General features: G+C 46.5%; 2 protein-coding genes, 1 long non-coding RNA gene and 1 pseudogene across 4 annotated transcripts; 3 read left to right on the forward strand and 1 right to left on the reverse strand.

Moving 5' to 3' along the window:
• The first annotated feature begins 1379 nt into the window (after window positions 1-1379).
• Window positions 1380-2729, forward strand: LOC136518838 (pentatricopeptide repeat-containing protein At5g56310-like; annotated as a pseudogene).
• Window positions 2730-3472: 743 nt separating this feature from the next.
• LOC136518837 (pantoate--beta-alanine ligase-like) lies at window positions 3473-6400 on the forward strand. The gene is made up of 4 exons (XM_066512527.1): window positions 3473-4258; window positions 4528-4641; window positions 5304-5435; window positions 6109-6400. Exons 1-4 carry the CDS (start codon window positions 3674-3676, stop codon window positions 6238-6240), a joined length of 963 nt encoding a protein of 320 aa, XP_066368624.1. The 5' UTR covers window positions 3473-3673; the 3' UTR covers window positions 6241-6400.
• Window positions 6401-6497: 97 nt separating this feature from the next.
• LOC136518840 (uncharacterized) lies at window positions 6498-11331 on the reverse strand. Of its 2 annotated transcripts, XR_010774621.1 has the most exons (6): window positions 10345-11331; window positions 10008-10263; window positions 9459-9554; window positions 9048-9105; window positions 7355-8606; window positions 6498-7234 (listed from the first exon to the last, which is right to left on the reverse strand). It is a non-coding gene; the product is annotated as an uncharacterized lncRNA (long non-coding RNA). The 2 variants fall into 2 exon arrangements; XR_010774620.1 differs by having other exon boundaries at window positions 6498-8606.
• Window positions 11332-11397: 66 nt separating this feature from the next.
• On the forward strand, window positions 11398-12494 carry LOC136514766 (uncharacterized). Its single transcript, XM_066508479.1, has one exon. It carries the CDS (start codon window positions 11468-11470, stop codon window positions 11996-11998), a length of 531 nt encoding a protein of 176 aa, XP_066364576.1. The 5' UTR covers window positions 11398-11467; the 3' UTR covers window positions 11999-12494.
• Window positions 12495-15573: the final 3079 nt, after the last annotated feature.

Genomic DNA, 15573 nt, shown 5'->3' on the forward strand with positions numbered 1-15573 from the left:
GTGCGCAAGGAGCGGACCCACGGGACCGACGTCGTCGCCCTGAGATCGCGCGCCCGCGCAAACTACCGCTGATGTGTCTTCATCGAACGAAGAGCCCCGCTAACACCGACGAACCCACGCCCCCGCGATGCCTACAAAGAGCCCTGCTAGCCTCTGTGTCGCGCGAGTCCGTACGCCTCCAGATCGCCCCGTAGCCCGTCGCGTCCGCCCCACGCCCGCGACGAGCATGCTGCATGCCAGCGCCCCCATGGCCATAGCACCCCACGTCCGCCGGCCCCAGCACCTCCGCCCGCTAGGCCCCGGCGAACCGCGCGTCCCCGTCCGTCCCGGCTCGCCCCCTCCCCGGCCAAACAACATAGAAAGCTGGAATAAAAACACGTGCAACAACACGGAAACAACTACTGCAAGATTAGGCTGAAGCAGCTGAAACACCATGAACATATATATTGCAACAACAAGAAACAACAGTTGCAACATTAGGATGAAGCAATTGAAACACCATGAACATATTATTGCAACAACAAGGAACAACAACTGAAACATTAGAGTGAAGCAGCTGAAACACCATGAACATATTATTGCAACAACACCGAGCAAACTGCTGAAACAATAGGTTGAAGGAGCTGAAACATTTGGAACATATTATTGCAACACTGGTGTGAAGCATATGAACGACGCTAGAAAATAAAAACACTTGCAACAACATGGAACAACTACTGCAACATAAGATTGAAGCAACTGAAACATACAGTAACATCTCAAGCAGTACTACTGCAACATCGTAAAAACATCTGTTGCAACAACCCAAAAAAATTCCATTGCAACATTCGAAATCATCTGTTGCAACATAAAAAACCATTGCAACACGGCGAGATCTGACCCCGAGAGCTCGCCGGAACCCTAGCCACCGCCGCATTCCTTAGATCCAGAGGAGGAGGAGGAGGAGGAGAAGGAAGAGGGCTCAGATCCAGGTACAGAGGAGGAGGTGGGAGGAGTGCTCAGATCCAGATCCAGAGGAGCAGGCCTTAGATCCATATTCCTCCGTCACCTACCTCGTCGGAGCCACGTCATCGTCCTCGTCTCCGGTGGGGTGTGAAAGCGGGGTAGTAGGGATAGTGGGGGTGCATAGAGGTCACGGTGGGCGATGGATGGAGGGAGGAAGGAAGCACCGGCGGGCGGGGCGCTCTGCGAGCTCGCGGGTGCACGGGCGCGGTGTCCCCCGTCCCAGCGACGGCGCGGAGAGCGGGCAGGAAAGCGGCGCGGAGGGGGAGCGGGTGCGGGGGAGCGGCACGGAGAGAAGAGCGAATGAGGGGGAGAGGGTGCGGTGGAGCGGACGGAGCCTAGGAAGTGGGCCGAGTGCCCGTGAGAGTGCGGGGCATCCGACCGGTCGGACGCCCGGTCATAGCATTACCGATAATCAACCGGACGGTTCAGAATCGTCCCAAATTTGAATAAGCCGAGGGACCGGCCGCAGAATTTCGCGCCACCGCGCCCGTCGGCGTCATCTTCCTCCCTCCCAATGCTCCGCCGCTGCCGGCGCGTCCTCCTTCTCCTCGTCCAATGCTCGCAGCTCCGCCGCCAGCGCACCGTCACGAGGTCCTGTCCGCCTCCGCGGCGACGCGCCCGTGGAGACACCCGTTACACCAGCAACGACGATACCCACTCCCTCGGCCTCGCGCGGCGGAGGCGCGACGCCACCGGCACCGCTGCTCTCCGCTTCCACGGCACCGTCGCGGAGCCCTCTACCCCGCTGCGGCAGAGCGCCGCCCACGACGACGTCTGCTCGACGACCGGCCAGGACCCCAGGCCGCAGCACAGCGCCGCGGCTGCTCGTGCTGTGCTCGATTACGACGGGACCTGAGTGAGCGCGATCTGACGTCTGCCTGGTTTGCCTTCAAAAGATTGGAAGAGAAGGATGCCATCACATGGACGTCGATAGTGCAAGCTTTTGCGAACCATGGCTGTGGTTACCATGCCTTACAGGGCTTTTCTCGGATGTTGAGACATGGGTATAAACCCAGTTCAACTACCTTCACTGCTGTGCTGTCTGCTTGTAGGCATGCTGGGTTGGTTGAGAAAGGTCGCAAGATGTTCAAATCCATTTACCATGTTTATGGAGTAGAACCAACCGTTGAGCACTACTCTTGCCTTGTGGACCTTCTAGGTCGATCAGGGTATGTAAGGGAAGCCAAGGAACTTGTCGATGGTATGCAGCAGGGTATGTGCGATGAGGCCATTCTTGCGACGCTTCTGGGAGCCTGTGTGATGCATAATGAGGTGTAGGTAGCAAGAGAAGTGGGTGAAGATCTTGTCAGATTTGACCCCTCTGGTTCCGGAGGCTACAGGCTCCTGGCCAATGTATTTGCATCACATGGAATGTGGGATGAAACAGCAAATGTGTGGAAGGTCATGAGGGGCAGCAAGGCGAAGAGGACGGCTGGTTTTAGTCAGATTGAGGTTAACATGAGGAATCATGTGTTCTACTCAAGGGATCAAGAGCATCCACAATGTCCTGAAATATATGAGATGCTGAATGACACAATTATTGTTCCTCAGATGAAGGGTTCATCATGCATGGGATTCTGGGAACCGACTCTCTTGTCTGATGCATTGGAGGACCACCGCCCGGCGACCTCGGTTGCCTGGGCTTGCTGGAAAAGTGCAAAATAGATGTTACTTTGTCGCAAAAGGGTAAACATGGTTTTTTGGGGGGCTAAATACTTTTGGGGGCTGAAGATCTCCGAGGCTCTAAAAAGTTTATGGGTCAGCTGAAACTGCTGCAAGCATTTACCAAGCATGGTGTGCCTTCTGTACACTGTACTCATTTGTGATATGTGGAAAGTAACCAACAGAATTTCCTTTTGGATATCAAAGGGCTCAGCAAGAAATTCAGTTCTTCAATTATTGTTTCCCCTTGCGGAATTGTAATAATGTTGACATCTTTTTTAGTAGAGAGCAGCGAGCAGTGTGGCTTGTCAGCACCTATAGTTTGAAAAAAAAAAACTATGGTAATCCTGCCTAGGACATATTGATTAATGAAGCTGCAGCAGTGTGGCTTGTCAGCATCTATAGCTTGAAAAAAACTATGGCAATCCTGCTAGGATATAATATAATAATTAATGAAGCTCCCTGACCTTGAAAGGAAACTGTTTATCCAAGGTTTGTCTTGTCAGATGAAGTGAGCATTGTTCTCTCCTTGGCCTACCACAAGTGGATGCAGATACAGCGAGATATCCAAGGGGATGTGGTAGCAGCAATTTTAGCGTCGATGGGGGTGTCAAATACAATAGGGATGCTCTTAAGGACTGCCTTTATTCTTTTTAAGTTTGTTTAGCTTTTGCTCTTTTGTACAGATAAAATTTATAAAAAGAGTTCAGCAGGGGATTCCCCTCCTGTTTTGCTAAAAAAAATACAATACGGATGCACATATATGCGTCCCTATCATGTCCACGAAAGAGTCTTACTAAGCTGGATGCTACTGACCGTATGTATTGTTTTTGAAAGACTCTAGGAAAATTCCTTGCTTTCCCTCCCCTTCCATTTTCTCATGAGTCACCACCGTCGCATCCCACTCCCATTTATTTTCAACAAAGTTCGTCTTTTCCTCCATTCTATTCTATCTTCTCGGTTTCTGACTTGTTCCGGGTCTGTGCGTCTGATTCCATTTTGACCCATGGCGGCGGCGGCGGTACATGAGCCGGAGGTGATCCGCGACAAGGCGGCGATGCGCACGTGGTCGCGCCGCCGCCGCGCGGAGGGAAAGGCCGTCGCGTTAGTCCCCACCATGGGCTTCCTCCACGAGGGCCACCTGTCGCTCGTCTCCGCGGCCGTGGCGGCCTCCGCCGGCCCCGTCGCCGTCGTCGTCTCCATCTACGTCAACCCCAGCCAGTTCGCCCCCACCGAGGACCTCGCAACGTACCCCTCCGACTTCGCCGGCGACCTCCGCAAGCTGGCCGCCACCGGGGTCGTCGCCGCAGTCTTCTGTCCCCCGGACCTCTACGTCCGGGGAAGCGCTGACGGCCCCTCCGCCGCTGGCGTGTCCGGCGGCGTGGTGTCGTGCCTGGAGGACGCCGGTGGGCATGCGCACGAGACGTGGGTTCGGGTGGAGCGGCTGGAGAAGGGGCTGTGCGGGAGCAGCAGGCCCGTCTTCTTCCGCGGAGTGGCCACCGTGGTCGCCAAGCTGTTCAACGTCGTCGAGCCGGACGTCGCTGTATTCGGGAAAAAGGATTATCAGCAGTGGCGCATCATCTGCCGGATGGTAACAACTTTGACATCGACACAGACATAATTTCTTCAGTTTAGGATCTGCAGAGAAAGACAGCCATGGCAAATTGTAACTTTTGCTTCACCAGCCCCCCTAAAAGAAAACAAAAAATTGGCACTGGGTGTCTCTTTAGAAGCCAACTTTGCTTGTTTTCTGTTTTCATGTTCACTCCAACTCTAGCCCCATGTAATGTGTCTTAGCTATTTATCTCAGATCAAGTTTATTTGATTTCTGTTTCTGATACAAGCTCTTGCTGTTTTCAGGTTCGCGACCTCGATTTTGCTATACAGGTAGTTGGTTCGGAAATAGTGCGTGAAGCTGATGGTCTTGCCATGAGCTCTCGCAATGTAATTCTGTCACACGAGGATAGGGAGAAGGTCTGTCTTTTACTGGAAGTTGCAATTTGTTTTTTGTAATGTACCTTTTTTTTTTACTATATGGTACAACAATCACCAAAAAAAGAGAGAAGTGAGGTTTAAGTATTTTGTAGAAAAAAAAAACTTATTGTCCAGTTTCTTCAGTATTTAATTTAATCAGGTTGGATTCATGCAGCAACTTTCCTGCAGTAGCCATGGTTGTAAACTATACTCTGTTAAGTTAAGACGACTAGTAAATTGCCATTACCGTTTTGGTTCTGCTTCGCTATCCTTGTGCAGACCCAAAAGCTATTGTCAGTGATAGAACTAGATAATAAGGGAAGAATGGGAGTTAATCTGCAAATGCAAATATGATGATTTTAGGCTATAATGTGATAGTCGACTGCATGTAAAATTTGTAGAAGAAACCATAATTTTCATACTGTTACTCATTATGCTGATTTTCACATGTACTAGATTACCCTTCCCTGTGGTGTTGCTTCCATGCTATAGATCAGAAGATAATGGTAGCTTTGTAGTTTCATTGTTACAACTTGACAATTTGATATGTTTGTTAATAAAGTTTTGCTGCATTTGGATTACCTTCGGAGGTAACTTTTGTAAACATCTTTGTTCCTTCTCACAATAAACCTAGCTGTTAACGGTGGTCATTCCTTTGTTAGGCGTTATCAATAAGTAGATCACTGGTGGATGCTAGAACCGCTGCCCTCAATGGAAGCAATCATAGCCAACAAATAAAAGATCAAATAGTGCAGACACTTACTGAAGCTGGTGGTCAGGTTGACTATGTTGAGGTAATGTTCTACACTTTCTACTGTGCCTCCGTGCTGCTCCTGAACAATACTACTGTTCATAGGTCTTCTGTTAGTTTTTTGAAAATAAAGGCAGGAGCTCTGCCGCTCAATTAAGAAGGAAATAGAGTTTTATGTACAATGGCACCTACGGTGCCCAAAAGCACCGGTCATAGGGCCAAAACACAAAGGCCACAGATCACGCACTTGTTGTTTTACCCCGCAATACACACGGCCCTACGCCTCTGAATAATATCCTCCTTTGCTAGATAGGCGACCTGATCTGCCGTTTTGTGTTCATTTTCGAAAATCGAAATAGGTCTTCTATTAGTGGTTGAGTTTTTTATTATCTCACTCATCATGGTTTTTCTTCTTACTGTTTTCTTTTAGTACAATATAGTGCTGCTGGACTCCCCCTGGGGAGGGAAACTGCTGAAATCTGCATGACATGTTGCAAATTTATTGCCTCTGATAGTAGAATTTAGTACAACTAAACCATCTTTTTTTTGTTATGAGAACCCAGTGCTTAATTACCTGATATGATGGCTACTACTTGTTTTGATTAGGTTATTTTGTTAAAGCATATATAGAACCATCTCTGGCAACATGTTATAATCAAGTGATTCCATATTTATTGATTCAAATCAAAACCGACCTTTATTTGGTGTCAATGCAGATTGTGGAGCAAGAAAGCTTGGTGCCTGTGGAGAGGATGGACCGCCCTTGTGTAATTTGTGTCGCGGCATGGTTCGGAAAGGTCAGGCTAATTGACAATATCGAAATCCAGTCGACGTCCTCTGATAGATAACTCTGTTGTTTGTCTATCTGCTGAGCCTTGATGAATGGAGATGTAGACACGGCTTCTTGTCGTGTAACGAGTTATACCGACACGCTTTCTTGTCACAAATACCTTATGCCTGAATGGCTAGAGTTCTCTGAATAACAAATACTGAGGCTATGTTTGTGCACTGCTTGCTCTTGGACGCTGTAATGCATATGCTCATCTAGACTTTTACAACAGACTAGTGTATATTAGCCGGTGAACATTTTGGTCTTCTCAGCAAGCAAGCTCTTACAACACGTCCCGTGAACGGATTTCTGTTGGAAATGATGGAAGAGGTCCTGCCCCAGCGGAACCGTTGAGTGACTAGTCATTTGCGCGCGCCCATGCGCGCAAGTCACTGGCCGTGCTTGTATCTAGGTAATGGAGAATTCGCAATGGAAAAGCACCGATAGTGAACGCAATAGGCATTTGCCTGTACCGTTCAGCTATCAGGTAGTCCGCGATGCATTCTAAAACAACTGCGATCACGTGCGATATGTCGAAACAGCACATATATATTTTACGCGAGACATAAAGAGTGTTCAAATCGTACTTAGTCTTACACGAGGCAGGCCTACACTAACACGTTAGATGTCTAAGCAGTACATATATTTTACATAGAACAGTCTTAGAACAGAAGATAAAGGAGGCATACACTGCGAGATGTCACAACATAGCATACTGCATACAGCAAAAGTCATAGTAGCAGATGATAAGAAGTAGCCCCTAAGGAAATTGGCATATGCTTGAGAGGCTGCACTGATCTCCAGTGCCATAGGAGCACAATGCTTAGCACATGTCATAGGAGCACAGGGTTAGCTATAATATTTAAGGGAAGTAGCTACTGCTCTTGAGCTTCTCCTGATCTTGGTTATGAAATGTCACTGTATTGAAGCCTTGGGTTCTAGCTGAATATCACCTCTACGCTGCTGCTCATAAGCTTCTTTAAGGATCTTCCTACCCACGTCAAATTCTTCCGCTGGTATACAAAAGTGAGAAAAAATGTCCATTGAAGTAAACTGGTAGCGAGAATGGTAAATGACATATAAGATGATTGTTTGCTCTGTCTATAAAAAAAAGATGACCATCTGTTCATTACCTATGCTACCACCGAAGCATAGTTTTTTTTTATGTCTGTATGTAGGTCTGTTGAATCAGAGTGACTGCAAAGGTGAACCTTAATGAAACTATTTTTGTAATATCTCGTGAAAATGTGCGAGTAGCTGTGGCTGCAACCTGTTTTCTGTTGACTGTAATTTTCCTGACCTTCAAACTCTAATCTGTAAATAGTATATCAACAATAACATATTAGTAATATAGAGGTTACATCTTATTTTGTGTTATTTTCTAACTTGCATAGAGAGTCTAGGTAAGTTATTTTTAGGATGTCATACATAGTGCATCTGCTTAAAATGGTCGAGACCCTGAAACAAGAATGATTAAAATACCCCAGCTAGAAGCAGTGTTTCCACTCTATTCTTGGCTTGATATGCTCCTATTAATATCAGTAATTGGATGCCTGATTCTAGGATTTTTCAAAAGCAGTGAAATGACAATTAAATTACTTGGGTAAGTCTTTGCCAGGCTCCAAACAATAACAACATTTAGTTTAGCTTCAACCTCAATATACACCTGGCAAACAGACGTTTACAAAAATAGAAAGCAAATCAATTTATGGGGCACGTTCATAGGACAACACTAAAACGCTAGCGAAACCTATAGAAAGACAGGTCACTGGTGCTTAATTGCTCTCAAGCTTCAACCTCGCGGAATATAATAGGACATACTCAAAGCATCAGATCATTCAGTGTCAAAAACTACAGAGTTGAACATATAATCAGAAATATATTTTATAGACTGGCTATCCAATTGCTTCCTATGCGATAATAACCGTATGACCAGACTGTAATTAACAACAAAAAAGAGCTGGCAGGAAACATTGTTCGTGCTTTCAGTTCTAGACCTTCTTGAACATCAGGCAACATTTAACCCAATTACCCAATATTGTTAATAAAATATTCATTTTATTGGCATACATTTAACCCAACATGCTTTATATGCAACACATTGGTTGGTTGTGACAAGAAAAAAAATATGGACACGGTAAGGTAGCTATCAGTTCAGAGCATATAGAGAAGAAAGGCTGGGACTTAAATAGTTTATAATAAAATCTAATTTTAGAGAATGCGTAAAGTAATCAGGCGTTGGACCTGAACACTTATGTTATTGTTGATATACTATTTACAGATTAGGACCAATCATTTATGACTTTCATGGACCAATCATACATTTACCAATAGACCACGGCAGCTCTTGCTCCGGGTACCATTCCTTCCCCTCTTGCTTTTTATCTGTCCAACAATTATTCCATGAAGAAATTAAAAAAAGTGTGTGAATGAAACCTAGATTCAAGGAGCAATCTGATAGAATATATGATGGGAGAAACCAAACTGTGATTATTGTAGGATGAGAGCACATTAGGTACTGAAATTATTGTAGTGGTTTGCGCGAGCCCATGCGTGCCGAACAGAAAGCCGGATTTCTAAACCATGCAAGACGTTCAAATACTACATATATATTACATGAAACATACATAAGCCAGATTTCTAAACCGATATGCAAGGTGTCTAAATAGTATATATATCTTGAGATAGTCCTAGGAAAGAAAGCCAAGGAGGCATAAGGTCAATTAACCAGAATTTGCCACAAAAACAGAGTAAGGAACATAAGGTCAGTCCTAAAAGTAGAATCTCTAGACTGAATGCCGAGATACTTTGTAAAGGAATACGTACCTAAGGAGTTAATCATCCCTCCGAACAAGGTACCATGAGCCCATGGCTCCTTCCATTTCTGCAATTGAAATGGTCGTATCAATTAGTGCTGAAAGTTAAAATATGCATCTCAAAAACAAAGTTTACAGGTGGTATGTTCTTATCAGCACAACCCAACATGGCAACAGTTAACCATATAAATCTAAACTGAAAGTGGGTGTCTTGAATTAACCAACACATTTTTTAGCCTGGTAAAAGAACTAAAAGTCAGCTATGAATATTTATGTTAAGAGTGAGCCGTATACATGCTAGGAATCCAAAGTGCATGGCCTCTACATGAACATCTTTTCCAGCAGAGTAAAATGGAAAAAGTAGATAAATAAACATCTTTTCCAAAGTGCAAACACCAATGCTGTTGATCCCTTTTCTAACCAATCAATTTCTTTAGCCATCAGAACTGACGAGGTGGTCATGAATATACATGGGCGCGAAGCATCTAGAGGACATTCACATCAAGATGATTCGGACCTGTAAAGACCAATAATTGTAAGCAATCTGATAGAAAACACACATGACCAGACACCACATGGCAAATCTAAACGAACAAGACACACGAAACAACTGAAAGCAAAAGGATGTACGGGTCATCTCTGAACTCTGATTCTACTGGACTGTACGAATCGATTTTTGGAAAGAACCCCCTTCTCTTCCTTGACCTCGATGCATCACAGTACACCGATGAATAAGCATCAGCAATCAACAAAGGAAAACAGGAAAGCCCAAAATCCTCATGAACACAGAAGCTAAGACAAGCATAGAGGAAACATGCTCCATCCGTCTCTGCATTTTGGATCGGGCATGGCCCCTCCACTCTCCAACCGCGGCAGCACAGAAATCGAAATGAAGAAAAAGAAACGAAAGCACACAGGAGTACATACGACAGCACGAACAGATGCATCGAGAAAGAAAATGTGGTCCGACCTCGCTGGAACCCCGCACGCTGGATCCAGGTGGTGTTGCTGGGAGGGGGCCGGCCGGCTGGGTCGCCGCTGCACCCGCCCGCGCCCTCGGCCGGGTCACCTCCTTCCACTCCCGTCGCTCCATCGGTCGCCCCATCCGGGTCTGCCGCCGGAGACCCACCGCCACGTTCGCCCCTACACCTTCCTCCTCGGTCGGGCACACGCGGACTGCAGGGCGGAGGTTGGGGATCTGGCCTGGGAGCAGACGAAGTACGAGCCTGAGAAAGGACTGGGAGATCTCAGCATCACCGGAGCTAAAAAGAATAAGAGCGAGAGAGAGAGGAGAGATGGTAGTCTACCTTGCCGTCGACGCTAGATCCACCGCTGCCTGTTCCAGGGTTGCCGCGTCGGGCCGCTTGTGACCGGGGCCCGTCCGCGCCGTTGCGCCGCCACGTCGAGGGCCGCTCAGGCCTCCGCGCGGGGTTCCGCCTGCGCTGAGGCCGCCATACCGGGGCCGCTACGCCGCCACGCCGGCACGCTTGCTCGCACCCTCACTCGTACTACTGCGAGAGAGAGGAGGAGCGGTGGAGGCACATGAGAGAGAGGGAGGAGCGGTGAGCAGAGTGGAGAGAGGGGGAAAGCGTGGCGGACAGGGCTGATATTTTCTTTTCCCGCGCGCCCGCGCCACGGGCGTTGAGAAGCGCGCGTCGTGCAGAAGCGTCCCCGGCCAATGGCCGCTCAACAACGGAAAGCGCTCCCTGACGGGTGACCTGGCGCTGGCCATTTCGGGCTCGACAACACACTAGCATAGTGGGGCCCGCCGGTTTCAGGCCAGCGATGGCCAATGCAAGAGGGAGGAGGTCAGTCGAACGGGCCCGCTTGGCCATACCATCGCCGCCCCCTGGTCAACGAAAGCACCACCGATCATCCGGCATCCAACGGCCGGCAGTCGATTCATCGAGGCCGCGCCGGCTCCTGCCGTTCTCTTGTTTTTCAATGTTTTTGATGAGGCTAAGGAAAGGAAACTATTGATGAATCAATAGAATCAGAAAATGGGCCCCTGGCACATTTTGAGGTAGTTGCTTTATTTGAAATTTAGCCTGCCTTTTTCTTCCGGTGATAAAATTCTGACTGTTTCATTTCACATGCAAATGGTTGCTGCAAACTACTGATGGAATTTTGTGGTGGACCCAAATACTACTAGCATTGAATCTGATCATGTTTTCTCTCATCGGATCATTGCTTTCAGATTCGCTCTGTTAAACACACCAAATCGAAAGCTCTGATGTGTTGTCTACAAAACTTGGACGCTTGGCCTCTTCAGACTGCAGAGTTGAGTTGGGTCAGTGCAGTGCAGTGCAGTGCAGGCCTCCCGGTCCTCCACAGAGCTCCAGGTGCAGAGCAGGGCACCTCCCTCCACAGAAAGGCTGCGGGCTGGTACTGTAGGGCCTTGGCCTGCTAGCAAAGCCCGCAGCAAAATGGATGCCTACTCAGCTCCGCCTCCGCCCCGTGCTTGCGTTGAGCCGCGCTCCTCTCCCCGTCCAATTCAATTCCTCCGCCGGTGGCCGGCCTCCCGAGCTGGAGCTGGGTGGCCAAGCACTATGGAGGTGCAAGCCCTGGTGCCGCATCGTCTGCGGCCCCAGCTTCCGCCGCCGATTCATGGAATTCCACCGCGTAGCTCCACTGCTCGGCTTCCTCTGCAACACCTCCAACTCCAACGCCCGATTCGTCCCCACCTCCTCCTTCCGCCCGCCAAACGCCGACGACCTGATCGCGCTCCATGACTGCGAGGGGGTGGAGGAGGAGGAGATGCTCTGGGATTGGGACTGCGTCGCGCTCGACACCCGCCACGGCCTCGTCCTCCTCTACTTCGTCGTGGGTGAGGACCAGGACGACCTCCTCGTCGTCTGGAACCAGAGCCAGAGCCAGCGCTGGTGCTTGCGCGTCTACTCATCGGAGGATGCCTCTTGGAGCGAGCAGACTCTGCTCCCCGAGTGCATTGTAGAAACCTGACCTCTTCTTCGGTGAGATCCATTCACAGAACAAGAACTTGACCATAGATGTCAAAGGGAACTCAGAGTTAAATGTATTTTTTTTTTTTGTACATTTTCCAGACAAGGTTCAACTCATCTGATCCATTTGCTGCTGCTTGCATACTATTGAATCAATGAATGGAATGTTTTTGTTATGGCATCTGCTGCTGCAAATACCTTTATAACCAAATTTAGGCATTAATCATCTGCCACCTGCACAACACATGCACAATTGCACATTGTGCATTGTTATGCAGTAAATCAAACAAATGAACACCGTGACCATATGAGAAGGCTAATACAGAAGAAGGCGTGTAGGGTTTTGTTTGTTTTTTTCGGCTTGCTGGGTTTCTTTCTAAATCCAGCAGGTCTTGTACTCCTCTATCTTAATGAAATGACACGCAGAACTCCTGCATAATTTGAGAAAAAATATTATAAATTCTGAGATACATGAAGTAATTATTTATGTTGTAAACTCAATTTCTTTGTTTTGATATACCTGGGAAATTTTGTGATATTCACTTGTAAAGTTACAACTCATCAATGTAACCACCACACATCTGTATTACACTACTAGGTATTGGCCAGCGTGTTGCTATGGGCCATAAATTTGTACTAAAATTGTCCGAGCCCGTGAAAATTAGTTTTTTAAAAAATTGCACTGCCAATTGCAAACTGTGTATAACTTTTGTAATACAAAACCTAATTATTTTTTTTTTCTTCTGTCCCATTGCCAAAATAAAACATCGTAAACTGGCAACAATAGTCTGAAATGGGTCAAGGCAAAATAAATAGAATATGTACCAGTTTCTCTAGATCTCTAGTTCTCAACTGCCCATTGATGCTTGATCCAAGCACTCTCTGAAGCCTGGCAATAACAAAACTGTCAGAACACTAAGGCTGCATCAAGTGTATCTTTTCTTGCAGATAAAGAATTCCTGGGAATGCTCCATCTGTCCATTGGATCCATAATTGCTCAGTTCTTCACTATCTTCTCCTTCCCACTGTCTTTGTGCAGCAAAATTGCTACGCAGCAGTAGCACCAGTTACAATACCTGAGAAATCTAGCAAAAATAGCAATGTCCTTAGAACAGAAATGAAACAGATATGGCAGGTCAACATAAAACAATAACTTATCAGAATGGAGGCTTGAGCACAATAGTTCCGGCATATCTTCGCTAGCTGTTAATTGCTAAGCTATTTAATTTACACATACGGCTGACATTAAGACCAAGCAGAATCCCATGTAACTCTCCTTGTCCCACTCAGAAAAGACATTTCTTGGTTGTCCCAGGCTGGGTAAGTAGAGATCGAGTGGGTTTGGATGATGCTGTAGCTTTCTTTAGCACGCAGTTATCTGCTTGTGTCTGGAGTTACAGAGTCGTTGGTCAGTTGATTTGATTCATTACAACATGAGTTAATGGCAACAAAGTCAAACATCACATAACCAAAAGACCTACTCGATCCGATTTCTTCCTTGCTTTCTATCCTTTACTGCACGTGAGTAGAATGTTGACAGCTGCTACCATCGAGCCGCATTTTTGTTTTTAGCCCTTTTTTTTTAAAGATTTTCACAAATACGCCAATGGCGGTATCCTTTCAAAAAAATAGACTCTGACCTCGGCGCCATGACAATTGGCGCCGAGCTTACACATCTCGGCGCGCCGAGGTCCAGGGTCATTTTTTGCATGTCGTTGGCGTGGCTACCTGCGTGGCGAGCTCGGCGCCAATTACTACGGCACCGCGCTATGGAAATTGCCAAATTTGAATTTTTACCATGACTTGGATATTGAGAAATGTGGCTAACTCTAGAGTTTTTACAGTGACTTGTTATATGATCACTTAAAATAGTCTAGGAATACTTAAGATAAAAATGCTCTAGGGTTTATGCCCACGAACTAGCCTAAAAATGCTTCTAAGTGTTGGATCAATAGTTAACTCCTTTTTTCATGATGCTGTTTTGACCAGGGTAAAACTATAGTTTCTTTTCTAGATATGAGGTTTGACCTTTAATAGAAGTTGTTTGAGTTGAGTACAACAAACTTTGTTTTTGGACCTATACCTAAATCAGTCTTTAACATGGCCGCATAGTGACCACAAGTTTGAATACAGTGCTATTTTGACCCCTCCAAATCTTTCTAATTCTCTTATCGCCGACAGTGAATTGATATGTTTGCGACATTTTATCTTCCAAATTTGTATAGCAACTCAATTTGATACCGTACTACGAGTTTGAATACTCTCTGAGGAGATGGCAACAAAACAAGTCTCGTCAAGTTTGGACTTAGCCACGGTAAAAAAAACAGACTTAGCCACGGTCATAAATTCTAGACTTAGCCATATTTCCACGTGCTTACAGGTCATGATGTGCTTCCAGGTGAGGTGTGTTGTGTCTATGCTTGCATGCCTGCACATGCATGTACAATTCGTTGCATGCACCGATGCATGTACATAGTACGTGCTACTACTCCGGTTAGCAATGTAACAAACGTATGGAGCCGTGCCCTGCATCGCCCGGCCGTGCTGTAGGAGCCGAGCTCTGCACTGTTATGGATTACATGAATGCTTTAGTGGTTTACTTTGCATTACTTCAACAAACACCTCGAAGGTGACTGGCTTCAGTCTCATAGATTTCAGAAGTTAACTTGAAATTGTTGAGTTACCTAGTCAACAAAGAGGTTCAAAGATCGAAAGATAATATAGCAGAGTTAATAGAGATTTTGTAAAGCCAATTTATCATTGGTAAATCAGCAAGTCCCCAGGGAGAGGAGAGCAAGTTGGGTACCGTATGGAAGGAGGCGCCATTTTTTCCCTTGACAAACTTGGTATTCATTTTCAGATTATTGGCAATTCCAAGCTCAAGATGGAGGTTGAAGTTTCTATTGACAAAAACATAGTATGTATCGCATATTCATGTGCTCCTTGCCTCCTTCCCTGTATGGCTATAGTTGCCAAACGCACCGCTAGGAGAATATCTTCTTGGGACAGTCATCATATATTTCTATTTCTATCCCTCTATCTCCTAATAAAACAAATGAAAAAACAGGAATTAGATGATTTGATCCCCAGCTGTGGGTCACAATTTCTTCTTAACATCCAGAGACGAACATCGCATGTCGTCTTCAATGCTGAAACGTCAATTGTCCAACGGTTCACGACTGGGATTTCTGGGCCTTGGATTGCTGACAGCATACCCTCTGGCCTCTGATGACAGCAGCAGCACTCACAGTTCACCGCTCCTACTCTCACCAGCTGAAAGTCATGTCCAGACAGACAGTTCACCAACAAACAGCTGCTAGTACTTGCCTGTCACTGACCGAGAGCGGTTGAACAAATGCAATCAACCACCTTTTGGGTTATCTGTTGTTTCACACACCAAGCCTGGTTGGTGCACCTGCAACCCAAAACCTGCGGCTGGACACAATGTTCCACAAGCCACCATATCATACTACTTGCTTTTGGCATTCACAGCATCCAAACTGATTAAATAAATCATGAAAGATTATGAAATCAATGAACGATTCTGGGCTGTACTACAGCGCAAATGCGCACAGC

Source organism: Miscanthus floridulus, chromosome 17 (genome assembly GCF_019320115.1).
Source record: "Miscanthus floridulus cultivar M001 chromosome 17, ASM1932011v1, whole genome shotgun sequence".
In the NCBI taxonomy this organism is placed as follows: domain Eukaryota; kingdom Viridiplantae; phylum Streptophyta; class Magnoliopsida; order Poales; family Poaceae; genus Miscanthus; species Miscanthus floridulus.